Source organism: Taeniopygia guttata, chromosome 9 (assembly GCF_048771995.1).
Source record: "Taeniopygia guttata chromosome 9, bTaeGut7.mat, whole genome shotgun sequence".
Taxonomy (NCBI): domain Eukaryota; kingdom Metazoa; phylum Chordata; class Aves; order Passeriformes; family Estrildidae; genus Taeniopygia; species Taeniopygia guttata.
This window is the reverse complement of record NC_133034.1, coordinates 19362767-19379486: the sequence shown is the minus strand read 5'-3', so window position 1 is coordinate 19379486 and position 16720 is coordinate 19362767. Positions and strand designations below refer to the sequence as shown.

At 42.7% G+C, this 16720-nt stretch overlaps 1 protein-coding gene across 2 annotated transcripts in view; it reads left to right on the top strand.

Annotated features, from left to right (window-relative positions):
- Nucleotides 1–16720, top strand: part of USP13 (ubiquitin specific peptidase 13) — a 49977-nt gene that overhangs the window by 16327 nt on the left and 16930 nt on the right. For both annotated transcript variants that reach the window (XR_003961897.4, XM_002193070.6), the window contains exons 4-10: nucleotides 6551–6672; nucleotides 7094–7236; nucleotides 7438–7622; nucleotides 12116–12210; nucleotides 13795–13982; nucleotides 15415–15486; nucleotides 15639–15732. Coding sequence is in view for 1 of the 2 variants with exons in the window: in XM_002193070.6 (XP_002193106.6) it covers nucleotides 6551–6672; nucleotides 7094–7236; nucleotides 7438–7622; nucleotides 12116–12210; nucleotides 13795–13982; nucleotides 15415–15486; nucleotides 15639–15732 (899 nt within the window). In the remaining variant the exon portion in view is untranslated. The remainder of the gene's footprint in view (nucleotides 1–6550; nucleotides 6673–7093; nucleotides 7237–7437; nucleotides 7623–12115; nucleotides 12211–13794; nucleotides 13983–15414; nucleotides 15487–15638; nucleotides 15733–16720) is intronic.

Below are 16720 nucleotides of genomic sequence, written 5' to 3'. Positions count from 1 at the left end.
TTTTTGGGCCCCCAGGATTCCACTGACCTTCTTAAAGGACACAAGGGCACATTGCTGGCCCATGGTGAATTTATCCTGCCTGGTACAACCCAGGTATGTGATCTGCCAGGTAGGGCTTGCCCTGGCAGACAAAACCAGACAAAGATCCATGGCTAACTCCAGCATCCCTCTGTTCCTGCATGTCTATCAATAATTCCCTGAAGGCCCAGAGATTTAAGCTTTGTGTACAAAGTCAATCCAGTTTGGGCATTTATTACATTGCTTGTTATAATCCTCTTTGATGTAAAACTATTAAAGATACTAAACCCTTTTCAATCTCCTTAGTATTAGGAAAACATCTTTTGGATGCTCACTGATTACTTTCTAGCACTGCTGCTCTAGTCAATGCAATAGAAACACAGGCTGCTTGGGCCACTCAGCTGCAGTATTTATCTTTCCCTAAACATGGAAAGATTCACAGCAAAGTGTGTCTGCCTGTGCACATGTGCATCAAGTTCTGGGCAAGTTTTGGTTTGGTTTTCTTTGGAGAAGGCTGGAAGGTGTTGGCTGTGTTCTGTATAATCAGGAAGCATAACAGCATTGTTTATTGAAATGTATGAACTGCCTTTAATCTGGCTGGTTTAGGTGTTGCTAGACAGTGTGGACATGACAGCTTTGGCTCAGGCTGTGCAATGTTTCAGGGAATTTGGGGTGATATTTAAAGCAGAGTGTCTTTCTTATTCAGTGCCTTTTGTGTGAATAAGAAAAACTTGGTTAATGGGGTGTACTGTGATCATCTTATGAGCTTCTGGTCAAAAGGGGTAGCAGAATTGGGGGAAGATTCTTGTGCTGAAGGGATTGGAGGTCCAGTTTTTACCATAATTACCAGCAGAGTCCCCCTGAACATATTGTCCCAGGAGTTACCAGCAGAGTCTTTCAGAATGTTCTAATTATGAAGAATTAATGCAATGTAAGTGGTCTGGAAAGGGATTGAAAACTGAAGAACAGAATTTGCTGTCTGATTTAAAATTACCTAATAGTTAAATCTAAAAATGATTTTTAAGGTGTTACTGAATAACTAAACAATGGATGAAGTAGCTGAAAGATGAAAAGAGTACAAGAGAGGTGCTTGGACTGTGTGTGCACAGGGATGTGGTCCCAGTTACCTCAGAGAGGTGGTTCTGAGAGAGAGATGGGGTGAATGGTTCTCTGAAATGTCAGCTCAGTTGTCAGCAGCAGTGGGAGGTTTAAGTGGAACACCAGTAAAGTAACACTTTATATTTTGTTCTCTATCGTTTTGCTTTAGAAATAGGAAGCAAACCTCTCTTTTGAGTAGTGAAACTGCATCTACACACAGTATCCCCCCCCTATTTCCTTCTCCAAAACCAACTAGCAAACGCCATTCCCCCTAATTCCCAACAAACAAAACACCTCAGGCAGATTTTTGCACTCTGCATTGAGGGATCACCCCACTTTTGCTTGGTTCTGGTGCCCTCCTCCTGAGCATCTGTGGGTCCATGCCAGAGCCTGGCCTCCTGCTTATACAGAGCTGGCAGAGTGACTGTCATAAAACTTGTCCCTAGACAGATGTCCTGTCTCAGATTGGTTACCAGAGCATCATCTGCCCCTGCAGCAAGCTGTGGCAGCTCTGTTTTGAGCAAAGCCAGGGCTAACTCAGACCATCAATTAAAAGTGTTTTGAAGTCCTCAGATGAACAGCTCTGTCAGCAGATCTGTGGTTGCTGCTGGAAAGAGTATCTGTGACACACAGCAGGTCTCAGCAGACCTTGGAAAGGAAAACTTCCACTTGGAGAGTCTGGGAGAACTTGCAAACTTGCTGAGCTTTTCCTGGATGGCACCTCCCTGCTGATGGCAGTGGATGGACTCATGGCTACTGTTCCCAAGTGTAAAGACCACTCCTAAGAGTGCCTGTACTGGATTTGACCACAGCTTCACTTTGTTCTCCCAGGTCTCGCAGGCAGGAGCAGAAGCCTGTTTGCAGTCAGGATGTTTTTGTTCGGAGAGCTTTTGAAGAGGATTTTACCATGAGTGGTAAAAGTTTAGATTTATGTGAGTAAGCAGAAATAGTGTCTGTATATGTGAATGAAAGGTTGTCAGGTAGGAGAATTTAAGCATTTCCTGGCAATATTTTTGCAATTTAGCCCAGTAAGACAGTTTATATTTTCCAGCAGCAGCAGTAGGACTGATTACCTGTTGCTTTTTAGCTTTGCTATGTATGCTTGAGTATAGGATGGTGAGCAGGTACCTTACACTAATAGACTCTTAATAGTTTGCTGGTTTGGGTAGAACTGTTAAAATTAGACTAGGTTAACACAGGCTAATGCTGCTGTCAAAAGAGTTTTGAATTTGAATTTTCATGGTGTAGTTTTGCTTGCTTAACATGTGACTGTGCCAGAAATGCAAGGGATGAGGTCTTATCTAGTAATAGGAGCAACATAAAAATGCTTTGGAGATGTAGCAAGCAATTTGAATGTTCTTTTACAAGTAGCGAATCAGCCAAATGATCCTTGTAGAAAGTTTTACTTTTCATGTTTCTGCGAATGAAAATGTTATGACTTAATTTTTTTTTTTAAATTCTTCTGTTTTATAATTCATCTGATGAAGTTAATATTTTGAATGTGCCTGAAAAAAAATTAATGGAGTAGCTTATAGTTTGCAAAGTGCTGCTGCTGCAATTCACTATTATTTAGAGGCAGGAAGAAATAATTTGATCAAATACCCAGGTCTCCCAAGTCAATACAAATTTGTCCATTGCTTTCAGCAAGAGCAGGATCAAGCCCAGATTCCTAAGATGTCTTTCTAGGGTTTCAAAATTAGTTGTAGATTTGCTAGTCAACACCATCATTCAATTTTCACGTTTGCATTCCCTTTCACACTCACACTGACACATCCACACGTGCAGGAAATCCTGTTCAGGGGTCCTGTCTGGAGTCTTTTATGCCCCTATTATTAGTGCAGTCAGTTGGTAACTTGTCTAAATCTGATCTGGCCACATCCACTCCTTCTCTTCCCCTCTGCTGGGTTGGTTTCCATTACCGTGGTGTCTCTCCCAGCTGCTGTTTTCAGTCAGTTCAGCAGCAGCACCTTCTCACCGTCACTCAGTGATGCCTTGTGAGGTGCAGTGCATTTACTCTACTCCCCCCAAATAACTGTGCCAGCTGAGCCTCTGCTTTGAGGTGTCTTCTGCTTTGCTTTGCCTGCCCTCCCAACACAACACAACCTGTGGATGTTTGGTTTTGGTGGCCAAAGAGCTGAACTGAGGCTGTCAGAAGGCACCAGAAAGGTGTTACTCCACTGGAAGGGAAACAATGACCATCCAGCTGTCACTCCTTGGAAGGATTACAAACTGGCTGGCTGTCTTGTGGCTCAGTCTCAGAACTGAGTAAAGCCCTTTTATTTACCTTCTCCTCACAGTGCATCTTGGAAGAGCATCCTTGATCACAAAACAACTTTGGATGAAGTATTGTGCTTGGAAGTTCATACTCTTCAGTGTCTTTATGGACACTGGTAATTTTTAATCAAATATGCTCCTTTTGCATGTAGATTTTGCCCTATTCCTTATTCCTGTAGTTACTCTTAATCCTTCCTAAAATTCTGCACTAGAAACTACCTGCAGACTGCACATGATGCCCAGTGGCTTCAGGGTCAAATTCTGTCCACATTTAGTGTGGGCTCCATTGCCTTCTAAAGTCACAGTCATCTGTTTTTATTCCTTCTGACCTCATGATATCTCAGCCTTGCTGGCCCTTGCACAGGCACAGAAAATGAAATGCAGGTACAATTTCTTACTAAACTTAACAGCTATGTCTCTCAAGCCAAAATTTAAAAATATGAGTGGTGATCTGGGTGTTTTCAGGTGACATCCTTAAGGGGTCCCTCTGAATGTCCCTAAAAGGGATTAGTTTATATTGTCACCTGTATGGAAGGATTTCAGTCTGTGACCTTAGAAGTCCATTCCACTCTTAACTTACTGGGCCTAGACCCTGGAAAATTGTCTTCAGAGTAAAAAGGCAGTGCCTTTTAATTCCTAGTCAGAGGGAGTAGGTGTTAGGGGGAAGTGTACCACTTTTAGGTGGCCACCTTCAGGTGGAAGGGGAATTTTAAATCCTCATGGTGTTTCCCAGGGCTGGTATGAAGCTTTGTGCATCCTTTAAAATAACGAGTGGGTGCTGCCATATTGGTGTGTCAGGCAGAAAGAGTCCTGTGCTGGTGGGACAGTTTTCTACTTTTCTGCTGATAGGAATGGCATGAAGCCTGAGCAGGTGAAAAGGAAATTCCCTTCCCTGCCCATTGCACACAGGAGGCTGGTGCTCCCGAGCGTGTGGAGTCCTGAGATGACAGCAGATGATTGCTAATAGGATATTCTGTCTTTCCTCCCTGGATGGCTGGTTCAGATGCAGGTCAGGCCAGCAGCACTGAGGTCTCTGCTGCTTGGCTGCTGTCTGCCTTGGGGGATGAGCTGCAGTGTGTCTGAATTCTGAACACAGGCAACCACATCTCTGCTGTTTCTGTAAGGGGCTTGCAGGTGCTTTAGTTAATGTCCAGAGCAGACCAGCAGTGTCACACATGTCCCCAAGGCCCGGTGGCCGCTGTCAGCTGGTGCCAGGTTCCCTCTGGTGGCTGAGGCCCTGTGTGACCACAGCCCTGCAGGAGCTTCCACTGCCTCCAAACCTGAGCTTTTATCCTCTCTCAGGAGCCTCTCTCCTGTTCAGGAGGCGGTCAGTACTTTTGGCTTTTTTGTGCTGGCCATCAGATTTCTGGCATTAAGTGAAAATCCCCTGAGATGCGTTGCTGTATGCACCATCAGCTTGGAGAGCCTCGGTTTCCTTCTTCCACAGAACAGAAGATCTGTTAAAAACTGCAGCTGTGGAGATTCCCTCCTGTATCAAACACAGGACTGTAATACAGACTAAGAAAGAAGCCTGGAGTAAAGTGAGGGATCATTATGAAAATGGTGTGATTTGGGGAATTAGTAATGTATTAATACATTCTCTAAAAATGTCATGCGTTCAGAGTGAGAAAATGTTCTTGCTTTTGTGTCTGTGTTGAGCTGATGAGAAAGGGCTTTTTTTGGCTGTTGCTGAGAGAGAGTTCATGTTGCTGGAAATCACTGAGAATGGGTGTTGTCACCTCGGGGCTGGCTGGTGCAGCAGGTGAGCCAAAAGTTGATGTTCCTCTCAAGAGCTGTTCTTTCCAGGTCAAGTTAAAATATATTTTGATACTTGTTTTATCATTTGTGTTGTTCAGTCTGTTACTGCGCTCTGAGTAAATAGAGAGCTGAGTTTTCTGAGTCTGGATTTTGTCATCCTCACCTCTCTCCCAAACATACATTTGAGATTTCAGGCATTCCCAGGGTGCAGTGGTTGCTGCCAATGCTCGTTTAGGATCGAGTGACTCATTAAGCATCTGCTTGTACTAGGGGGGAAATGAAGAGCCAGTTTTGGCTACTGCTCACACATCTCATTTTTCGGTTGAACCTTATTCTATCAGTGACTGGTACATCAGAATACAGTGGATCCCACATGTCCAAATGGGAGAAGGATCCAGAAAACCCTGTTGTTGCCTGGGCAATTCTTGCAGTTGAATTTTGCAAGATTTCTGATATGTGCATGTTTGGTTTTCACTTCTTCATTTTTCCTAGGGAGAACAAAACAAGGTTTTACTCAGTCTTGTCACTATGTGATAATTAATTAATAATTATATTTTTTCATGGAGATAGAGACACAAACACTAGATATTTAATTCCCAGTGTACCCTTCTGCTTTTCTCTGAGTCCACATATTTCTGGTCACACATTTTAGCTGATGTTGCTTGGTCAAGACTCATATTAAAGAAAAGAAGACACTCTTACACTGGAAGGAAAATGTATACAAACACTGTGGTGGAAGGCTTGATCTTCAAAAGAAAGTTTAGAAGCTAATGAGTGCTTTTAAAATAAATAGTTACCCTGATTAAAGAGTGGAGATAGCAAGAGAGGGATATTGTTGTTACTGCACTTGCTGTAGCTATTTGAGACTATGGATGAGACACAGGAATACTTCCAGCCATGGACATCTTTATGGGAGGAAAGGCCACAGGTCCAAGATGGATGGGAGCCACAGCACGTTTCAGACAGGTCTGTGATCTGGAAAATATGGGGTGCTCTTTTTATTTGTCCTCTGCAGTTTGGGTATGTGCAGTGTGACCTGGTGTCCATGCTTGGTAGTATTTCAAGATTCTGGGTATGTATGGCATCCTGATTTTGTCCAAAAGGAGCAGAATTTTGTTTGCTGCTTTGCAGAATGCAATGTCTGCAACAGTGCACTGCTTGCAGAGAGACCAAACCAACTGTACCTGTAATTTGGGATGTCATTAAGTGGAGATTTTGGTCCTCAGAACATTCTCTTGAAGGATGGTGAGATTTTAGTTTGGATCAGGGTTTCACAAATATTTCTAGCTAGAGAAACCACTGGCTGATGCCAGGCAAGCAATGTTTATAGGGGTACCCCTGTCACAGTTTTGGAACCTTGATCATGGGACAATCTCCTAACATTGCCCATCTTGTTTTCCAGATCTGGAGATAAGCAGTGATCTCAACAGTGATGACTTTGAATATGAGGATGAAGCAAAACTTGTTCTCTTTCCTGATCACTATGAAATCTCACTACCCAACATAGAAGAGCTACCAGCACTGGTCAGTGAATACGTGCAAGTGGTCGTAGGAATTGTCTCCTGTTTCTGTTTTTGTCAAGGTGGTGCCTTGTTTTCTGATATGCAGTGCTTGTTTGGACATAAATATTATTCTTTACCAGCTATAATAGAGTCTCAGTAATTTTTAAAAGTGATCTTTGCTTTTGTTTCTTGGATTTCGTTCTATCTCTTGTATTTCTTCCCTTATTATGGTGCCAGCTTGTCCTAGGAAAGCTGCCATAGCACACGCGCTTACTCTCCTGCTAAAATAATGACGACAGTTTAGAAGATTAGATGCATATTTGAGTGTATAAATAGTCCTACTGATAAGCAGTTCTGTATGTGGTTAGCAATAGGCTGAATGCCAGGTTCTGTCCAGTCACTGAGTCGTGTCAGGCTTTGACTGACATCCATTTGTCTTCCAGGTGACGATAGCTTGTGATGCACTGCTCAGTGCAAAATCACCCTACAGGAAGCAGGAACCCGACTCCTGGGAAGAGGAGCTGCAGGCATCTAAACATGCTAAAACACTTGTACAGTTAGACAATGGTGTTAGAATTCCCCCCAGGTGAGGACAACAAGGTTTGTTCATCGTAGGCTCTCTAATTGAGTCCAGGGTAACTGAACTAAAGGCAGGAACTCAGCCAAGGAACTCAGCCCAGGGTTCCCTTGGGCTCTGGGCTGGGCGTGTGGGTTGGACCTGAATGGGAGATACAGAGCTGCTTCCTGCCTTACATGTTGCTGCTGTTTGTCCCTGTCTGGCTGGCAGTGGTTGGAAGTGCTGCAGGTGTGACCTGCGGGAGAACCTGTGGCTGAACCTGACGGACGGCTCCGTGCTCTGCGGGAAGTGGTTCTTCGACGGCAGCGGCGGCAATGGGCACGCCACGGAGCACTACAGAGAGACTGGCTATCCCCTGGCAGTGAAGCTGGGAACCATCACTCCTGATGGAGCAGGTCAGCTCTGGGATGAGCTTCCTTCTGTGCAGGAGGCTGACAGTGTGTGTCTATTGCCAGCTGGCTTTGTGCTTCTAGTGCAAGTGTTAGAGAGTGTGAAAGGAAACTCTGTGAGTCTGTGGATGTTGGTCAGGATTGAGGGGAATGACACACACCCCATTCTGAGAAAGCCCATACCTGTTTTATCTGCTCATTTTATATTTTCTATAAATATTTTTGGCGTGTTTGCACAATACTATGCTTATAACATAAGAATGGTGTTAGTCTGAAACAACAGACACCGTAGAAACAATATTTTTTAGTTCTGCTACATTCTTAGGATAAATGGTTCAATTTTTTGTTACAAAGAAACAACAACAGGGTAATGAGCTTTTTAAATTTAGAAGTCTGTTTGCAACAGTATGTATGGGTTTTTTAATCATAGTGGAAACTCCTCTTTTTGCTTGTTGAACGAAATGTTGCTGAAACAGTCTAATGAACACTCATCTTCATGGGGCTGCTGTGATGCTCATTTGTAAAACGTGTGATGATCTTGAGAGGGGAAAAAAGCTGTAGCTGTATCCTTGTTTGCATATTCTCCAAGTGGGATGTTCTGCAGTGTTGCTGCAGAGGGCATTATGGTGTGTGAGGATTAGATGGAATAAAAACATGAGGAGCTGGAAGAGTCGTAAGCAAAGAGATCTTTTGTTGCAGCTGCATGGAGAAGTAAAAATGGAAGAACACATAGCATGATTATATTTTGGCTTTAGTGCTTATGAGTACAGAGATGAAAAATTGCTGTTTAGAGCAGCCCCTTTTTTTAACAAGCATCAGTTGAGAGCTTTTCTGAGTCCTATTCAGTGCTGAGGAACGGCAACTGTAGTCAGATTCAACCAGCTGTGCCACAGAAACACTAAGCAAAAACCATTTTTTTTTCTCTCCCAGATGGAATGTTGTTTCCTTGCATGAGCCTGGCCTTGGGTGATTTCTATCCAAATCTCTCAGTTATTGAAGGTGTTTAGGATTTGCCCATCTGTAGCTTTCAACTGCATCTACAAAACAAACAGGATATTCTGTAGTGGGTTTTTTTCAGAATTTTTTCTTTTCTTTCCCATCTTTAGCAGCAATACTTGTTTCCTTATGGCTTCTGTCCTTGTGCCTCCCACTGATCAGCTGCTTCCTCTCTTATGTGGCCTTTGGGATAACAAAGGACAGGCTATCATCCTTCCCTCTGAATGGGAGGCACCAGCTGTTCTCCACAGACCTTTGTTCTTCTGGATGATGTTTACTTGGTTTCCCTATAGAAAAGTCTTCCCTCCCCCAACCTTCCTTGTTCCTTTTCAGTAATTATTCTGTCTCTGATCTATATTTCTGTAGTACACATAACCCCTCAATGGGGCTGGGTGATAGATGAGCTTCAGGAAAGAGGCTCTGCGGCTGATGGTGACACAAAATCTGTCTGTTTTCTGCTTCCCTGGGTTAAAGGTGAAGAGGTGATGGTACAGGAGTAATAATCACTGGTCCCTGCCCTGACATAATTTATTCCTTTTTCACAGCAGTGGGAAGGAGAAGGAGGTGGTGCCAGTATTCCAGTGACACTCACCCCACGTGTAGGCAGAGGAGAGCTCTTTGTCTTGCCCTGAGAAATCTGGGCTGTGCACACTGTGAAGGGTTCCTGAGGTGTTAGCCCCACTTTGTAGCATTCTGTCAGCAGACACATCTGGGATCAGGGCAGAGACTGAACCAAGCTTCTCTTCCACCCTTGTACCTCAGACAGGACCAGCAGGGAGTCAGGAGAGTTGTTTGCCTCAGTAGGCTGAGCCCTGGGCAGACTCTGCTGCCTCTCTTGCCAGTGCTGCTGGATTTTATTTCCAGTCACTGAGAGGTTGCTGTGAGGAATAGACTGGGACATGGAATTGGGCAATGGCAGTGGCAAACCCCTTGTGATCAGTGCTTGAAGGAGTTGCTTTGTGGATGCTGATCTTAGCAGTTGTCAGATACTTTTGGGGGGGATCCTAAGCCACTTCTTTCTTTAGGGATGGTGTTACCTGTTACCATGTAAGGAGAGATGTCTGCAGAGTCAGAAAAGGTGTAAATCTTGAACTGTGGAAGACAATGAAGTCAAGTAGCATTGACATTTTTATTTTCTTAAAATAATACGAATCATGAAGACTATTATCAGGAAAATATTATTATCAGGAAAAAGTTTTCCACCCAGGGGGTGGTTTGTACTGGAAAAATCTCCCCAGGGAACTGGTTACAGCACCAAGCCTGAGTTCAAGATGTATTTGGGCAATGATTGGATGTATCTCAGGCCCATGGTGGGATTCTTTGTGCATCCTGCCCAGGGCCAGGAGTTGGACTGGATGATACTGATGGGTCCCTTCCAACTCAGCATATTCTATGATTTTTTTTCTCTGTCTAATAATATTCTGTGTTGTCCGTCTCAGACTTATCTTGGTGCGTTTTTCCCCCTTTCACTCCTCCCTTTTTCCCCTTTCTCACTCTAATGACACCAGGTTCTTGCGTGTCACATTCACTGACTTGTCTGCATTCCTCATCTACCACAGTCTGTGTGACAGAATTGCACACCTGTGTTTGGCAGCTCTTATCTTCTGTCTTTTTCCCATGAATTTAAGCTACACAGCAGAAAGCACTGAAGGCATGAGCTGAGCTTGAGCACAATATTAATCTCATGCTCCACTTCTGCTGCTGTGGGCCAGTAGTCCCAGATGATTTGCTCTCTGCAGTTGCCAGAGCAGAGGGAAAACAATATCAAAAGCTTCCACACTGAAAGCAGTCACCCAAGCTCAGTTGCTGTGTAATCTCACTCCACTGGGGGTTTGAACTTTCTGGGATCATCTGGCTGTGCTGTGACCTCACCAGAATGCTATGGGAACGTTGTGATGCCGTGTGTGTGGATGGACAGTCATGTCTTCTGGGTGCATTTGCTACCACACACTGGAATTCCAGCAGATGGGCAGCTACAGCCACGCACATGCCACCAAGGTCATGGGCACCAGTGTTAGTGGGGCATCTGCTGGCTGATCAGCAGCTGGCAGCACAGCCCAAAGCACAGCTCCCTGCCCAGAGAGGTTTTCCATAGGGCTGGTCAATGTTAAAAGTTCATGTTTGAGTTCTTGGCTAACCTTCAATCTATCATTTTAGTGTGGGTTTGGTACAACAGACATCAGGAGAATGCCTTTTGTTAAAGGGGATGGGCTGAGGCAGAGCCAGGGTCTGTGGCTGCCAGGAGAGGCTGGGGTGAGGAGCTTCTAGAAGTGATATTTATGCTGTGAACAGCCTTTATCTGTGCTCCTGATGTCTCCTCCAGGGTTTGCTTCTCTTCCTTTCTCCTGGCTAAGCTTTCTCTGTCAGCCTAGGTCTGGTCTTATGGAGCAAGGTCACTGTGAGAAACTGCTGGGCATGAAGGGAATTTACCTGGGGAAAATGCAGAGAGACTGCCACAGGGGTTCTGGATTTTGGTATGAGGAGACACTAAAGCAGTCCTTGACTACAGAGGTAGAGACCTGGTGAGAGAAAAGATGGAAAGCCTGTTCAAGTCTTACAAGTGCATGTCTTACGACTTGTAGCCTTGTATGATGCCTACAGCTTTATTGTTATTTATTCATGTAGGTGAAACCTGCTCTGAACTCAGTGTCATTATAGGACTTGATAGGTAAACTCTAAAAAAAGAATGTTTTTGCTCTCAATATTTTTGTCCTTCTTTTGGATGTATTAAACTTGGTTTCATATTGAAAATATCATCCTTAGGCATACTGCTTCCCTTCACAATCTGAACTTTGCCCTGCCAGAATGTTTATGAGCTTTTACTTAAGGCTATAAAGGTCTGTCATAGAGAACTGAAATCTGAATCTCCTGTACAATAAAGCAAGGCAACTCACTTAGCCTTTCTCCCTAACCACAAGGTTAGATTAATCTTGGAGGTCCTACTCAGTGATGTGTAATCCAAAAAAACCCCTCATTATTCTAATAAAGAATTTCTCTGTTCTTCCTGCATCTCTGTGGGAAAAGGGCAAAAATTGATTTCTTGAACTGTTTTAAAAATTAAAATACCACTGTCAGTAGTGAGTTGGTGTGATATACTCACAGCTTTAATGGATCTGTCTGTATCTAGTAGCTCTACAAAAATTCATCATCTCTTGTTGTCATGTTCAAAATGTGGGCTGGCTTTGCATGCCCTGTTCCTTGCTTTCCCTATGAATTGCTTATTTTGGGGAGAGGAAATACTGTGATCCCTATAAATGTTTTTAGGTTTTAATACTGTGGAGGCATACAATTTCTTTTCAGGAAAGTGCTTGAGGTGATTGTGTTAAAATATTTACTGAGCTATGTGTTTGTCTTTGTGCTTCTCTGCTGGCCAGAACCAAACTTGGAGAATATGAACAAGGCATTTGTATGGGCAGCCCTGTGCTGAGAGTGCAGTGTTGGTAAACAAGGAGAGGGGATAACATTTGATACTGGGGCTCACTGGTTTCTCTCTGCTTTTGCAGATGTCTATTCCTTTGATGAAGAGGAGCCGGTTTTAGATCCACATATAGCAAAACATTTGGCACACTTTGGAATTGATATGCTGCAGATGCAAGTGGTAGGAAATCCATCTTTTATTTAGCTTGTTGTTCGCTTCTTTGTTCACTTGGGGGTGGGAGAGAAACAGCAGAAAAATGACACCTGTAGCTTATTTGTGATTCCTTCAGACTGTTATGACAGTATTCAGTTTTATAAAGTTCAGCCAGCTAATTTGGGGTTATTGTCTGTTCTGAGTAAATCATTGTTCTCAAATCCAGAAATTCCCTTCTGAAAGAGGTACCTTGTAGTCTTTAGTTTACATTTTTCACTTTTCCTGTGTGATGTACCATTTGTCTTCAAGATGAAAAACCTCATTCAATGAGAGATGAATGTCTGGAATATTTAATTACAGTGAGTGAAGGAAAACCTATTGAATGCGTGAACAGATACAATTCATTAGCAAAAAGAAACGAAGCAATGGATAAGTTAAAAAGTGGCTGAAAGTTATTTATGTAAATTTCAGTTTAGGTTTTCTCAATATATATACACTAGAAAAAGAGAAAAATACATTCTCTCAAGTCTAGAAAACAGCATGTCAAAGGCGTGACATCCTATGAAGGGACTGGGGAAAAAGGATTCTCTGTGTGTGTCTGTATTAGTAAAGGATAATAATAACTTGTGTTTAATAACTTGTGTTTTAGTGGATGTTGATTCCAGTTCTCTTTAAATGGTGTAGGAAGTCAGAATAGGATATGCAGGTGTGATTTCTGTGGTTGTGTTGGTTTTTTGTTTGGTTTGTTGTTTTTTGGTTTTATTTTTTTTAACCCAAGCATATAACCTAGTATCATTACCTGGAGAACATGAAAATGTTAAAAAGGAACAAACCTGCTACTGGTTAAGTGTATTTCATTTTCCAAGTGGTGAGAATAATTGAAATGATAGAGAAGAATTAAACTGTGTTTTCAAAAGTCTTCATGATACTAATAATATTTTTGGTATACTAATGTCCTTGCCAGGATAATGAACAAAAAGTTTTTTTTATCCAAATCATTCTGGAAAGCCTGTTTTACTCAGAGCCTTGAAAACCTAGTCTTAGCTGTTGCAAAGGTTTCACCTCTGGCCTTTGTCTGTACAATTCTTTGAGAAGTGACAGAGCAGTGCCAGCAGTAAATGACACTATGGTGACCTACACCTACAGGCTGAAGGCTGACTGTAAAGGGGAGAAACTTCAGTGTCACAAATTATTGGCTTTTACCATTTGAAAGAAGGGAAGAGTTCTTGGATCTGCAGCTTTTCATGTGATTTATTTGTTATGAGCAGCTTCTACAGCAGCAGCTATTCCTGACCATTACAAATGGAATGGGAAACCAGAAGAAATGCAGGGTTTGGTGCTGAGGCTTGAGGTCACAGGCCTGAGAGAAGTGAAGCTCCCAGCTGGGGCTGAGGTCATGACTGGGAGCACTCAGTGCCGGTGGCTGTGCTGAAGAGCTAAGGGTGTATTGGAGGAACAAACTGCTGGCTTTCTGACCCTCATCTTCCCCTACATGCAGGATTTACCTCCCCTTGCTCTGCATTTCTTGGAGTACAGCTCACAAAGTTGATGGCAGCAGCATAATTATGGCAGAAGTTAAAGAGACTAAGATGAAAATCTTGTTGCTTTCAGACAGAGAATGGGCTAAGAGATAATGACATAAAGCCAAGAGTTTCGGAATGGGAAGTGATTCAGGAAGCTGGTGTGAAACTGAAGCCCATGTATGGCCCAGGATACACAGGCATGAAGAACCTGGGGAATAGCTGCTACCTCAATGCTGTCATGCAAGCCATTTTCAGCATCCCAGAGTTCCAGCGAGCGTAAGTAGCTCCAAACTGCTTCTTCTCACTAGCTGCTGCATCCGTCAGTTTGTTGTTTTTCTAAGAAAAGTGGTGATTCAATTTTTGTCTCACCTGCAGGCAGGTCCCTTTCAGTCAGTTCAGTGGCTGCTTGAAGGATTTAGTGATTATTTTGGTCTGTTCTGGAAAAGGCTGGAACACAAAACCCAATCTGCCTTTGAAGTAAAAACTTCAGTGGTGGGAAATCATTTGCCACCTTGGAAATTTGATGTCTCAGTATCTGCTTTTTATATAAAGATGCAGATATCTCTGCTTACCTGGGTATCATCAGTATCACGTTAGGGGGTTTGTGCTGGCCTGTACCAGGAGTTACTCTGTGTGATTTGTGCCAAAAAACTGGCACAAACATATTGATATTGATCCATGCTAGTGAAAAACAGTCCACCTGTTGCATGTAGGTCTGGCCAAGGGGACAACTATCAGATGAATATTTTAATTAAAATTTTTAAAAAATGACAAGAATAGTGTAAATGTATTCTTCCACTGAATAATTAAAAGAGTAAAAGGACAAAAGCACAACAGAAAAATATGGAATACTCCTGGCTGATCAAAGCTGAACACATCACTCCAAAGAGAGAAGCCTTTTATAAAGGACAGTCCATGGTTTGAAATAAAATTCAGAGTGCCCTTTCCTTCCAAAGCAGCAGTAGTGTATGTGCTGGAAGTGAAGCTTTTAGACTTTGGAAAGCCTCTCAGGTTTTCATGTTAGAAATTACCTTCTGGAGAAGAGGGAGAAAACTAGTGTTTATTTTCTTTGTTAGCCATATGGAGTACAGTCTGTAGATTCATTAAATGCCAGCTCTTCTACCTCCACCATTGAAAAATATCAAAATGGACTTTATTAAGGAAGATTATTTTCCACAGCATGGTCCTGGGAGTTACCTGGAGCACTCAGTGTCATCAGAATAGTGACATACCATACCTACCCAGCCTGTTTTGTCCTGTGCTCAAGGGCTGCCGGTGCTCAGAGAGTGCTGCTGAATGCTTCACTTTCCAACAGACTGGCTAGAATAATGTTTCCCTCAGTATTACCAGAATTACTTCTCTTGTGAAATTCATTTGAAAAGTTATTTTTGCCTATTTTTGTTGTGATACAAACCTGAATTTACTTGGTTATATTAGTTGGGAGTAAAAAGTACACTGGTTCTCAACTCAGCTCTGTGGTTTTGACCAACACCATCCTGCAGCTCTTGCAAGATTAAGGAATAGATTGTAAATTCCAGATGAACAACACAACCATATTCTTTATAGCTAGAAGCTTCCAAGTAAAACCTCAATGTACATTTCTTTATTTCTTTAGTATTATTTCTGCATGACAGAAGCACTCACTGGGGATAGACTGAATCACTCAGCTGCAATATTTGAATGTTTCTGCTTTGTTCTTGCTGCCCAGGTATGTGGGAAACCTTCCACGAATATTTGACTACTCCCCTCTTGATCCAACACAAGATTTCAATACTCAGATGTAAGTGACATTTCTCAGTTATTTCCTTGGTCAGGTTAAATAGAATCTAAATGATTTAATGGCATTTTTTTTGTTTTGTTTTGTTTGAAGTAAGTCTTCTTTTCTGTTTTTCTCACATATTTGTTTCCACCCCTCCACTTTCTTCCTTACAGGGCTAAACTGGGACATGGCCTCCTTTCAGGCCAATACTCTAAGCCACCCATGAAATCTGAGCTCATTGAGCAGGTGATGAAAGAAGAACACAAGGTATTTGCCTGAGTTTGTACAGCCACTGGTAACTAGGTAAAAGTGATATCCTGAGAAAGGGGAACAGGTGCTGGGCATTGAGGAACAGTGTGGGTCCAGCATGGATGGGATGCTTAGCAAGGTGGAATGTGAAGATTACTAAGTCAGGGATAAATTAGTCAGGCACTATTTGTGCAGTGCATCAAGGCAAGCACTGATAAAGTGCTCTGCTGCTCCAGTGATGAGTGCAAATGTTCACACAACTTGCAACCAATGTTTATCTTCTCTGAGGAACAACAACAACAATGCTATGCAGAGAGTCCTGGAAGCAAACTTCTCAACCCTCTTTGAATTTCTGAAAGAAGTATAAAGAGCTAAAGAATTGTTTCCAGGAAGTGCCTGACAATACTCCACTTGATTTCAGGAGAAGGTAGTGAAGATTAGGTGGTGCTGGGGGCTTTGGAAATGGAGGGGCCACACAGAGCCACAGGAGTAATGCATCCTTCTGCCATAGAGGGATGGTGGTGTTTGCCACAGAAACAGATATTTCCCTCTACCTTCATCTATCAATTATTGACATAGGAATTTCTCCTGAAATCAGAATGCCAATAAGATTTTGAACAGACAGAGCATCTGGTACAGAGTAGTTTGCATGGTCTGGAAGTCGTGTGTCTCCCAGGCAATTGCTTTGTACAGTGGCAATTCATTGTTTTGGAACAGCAAATGAATCCTGCTTGTTCCCATTAAATAAACTTCAAGGATAATCAGCACTGCACTGGGACAAAGGAATAGTGGCACAGATTGCAGCAAACTCCATTGAATTATGTGTACTGACTGACCTGCTTTCCAATATACATACAGGATGTGACTGGGAAATACTGTGCTGGAAGTTCAGGGATCTGAATCCTTGGAACAAAGCTGCACCTCCATGTTTAGCTCAGCAGCCACCATTGGATGAGATATTGAGAACTCTTTAATGACAGATGGTATAAAACTCTGTCAGGTTGTA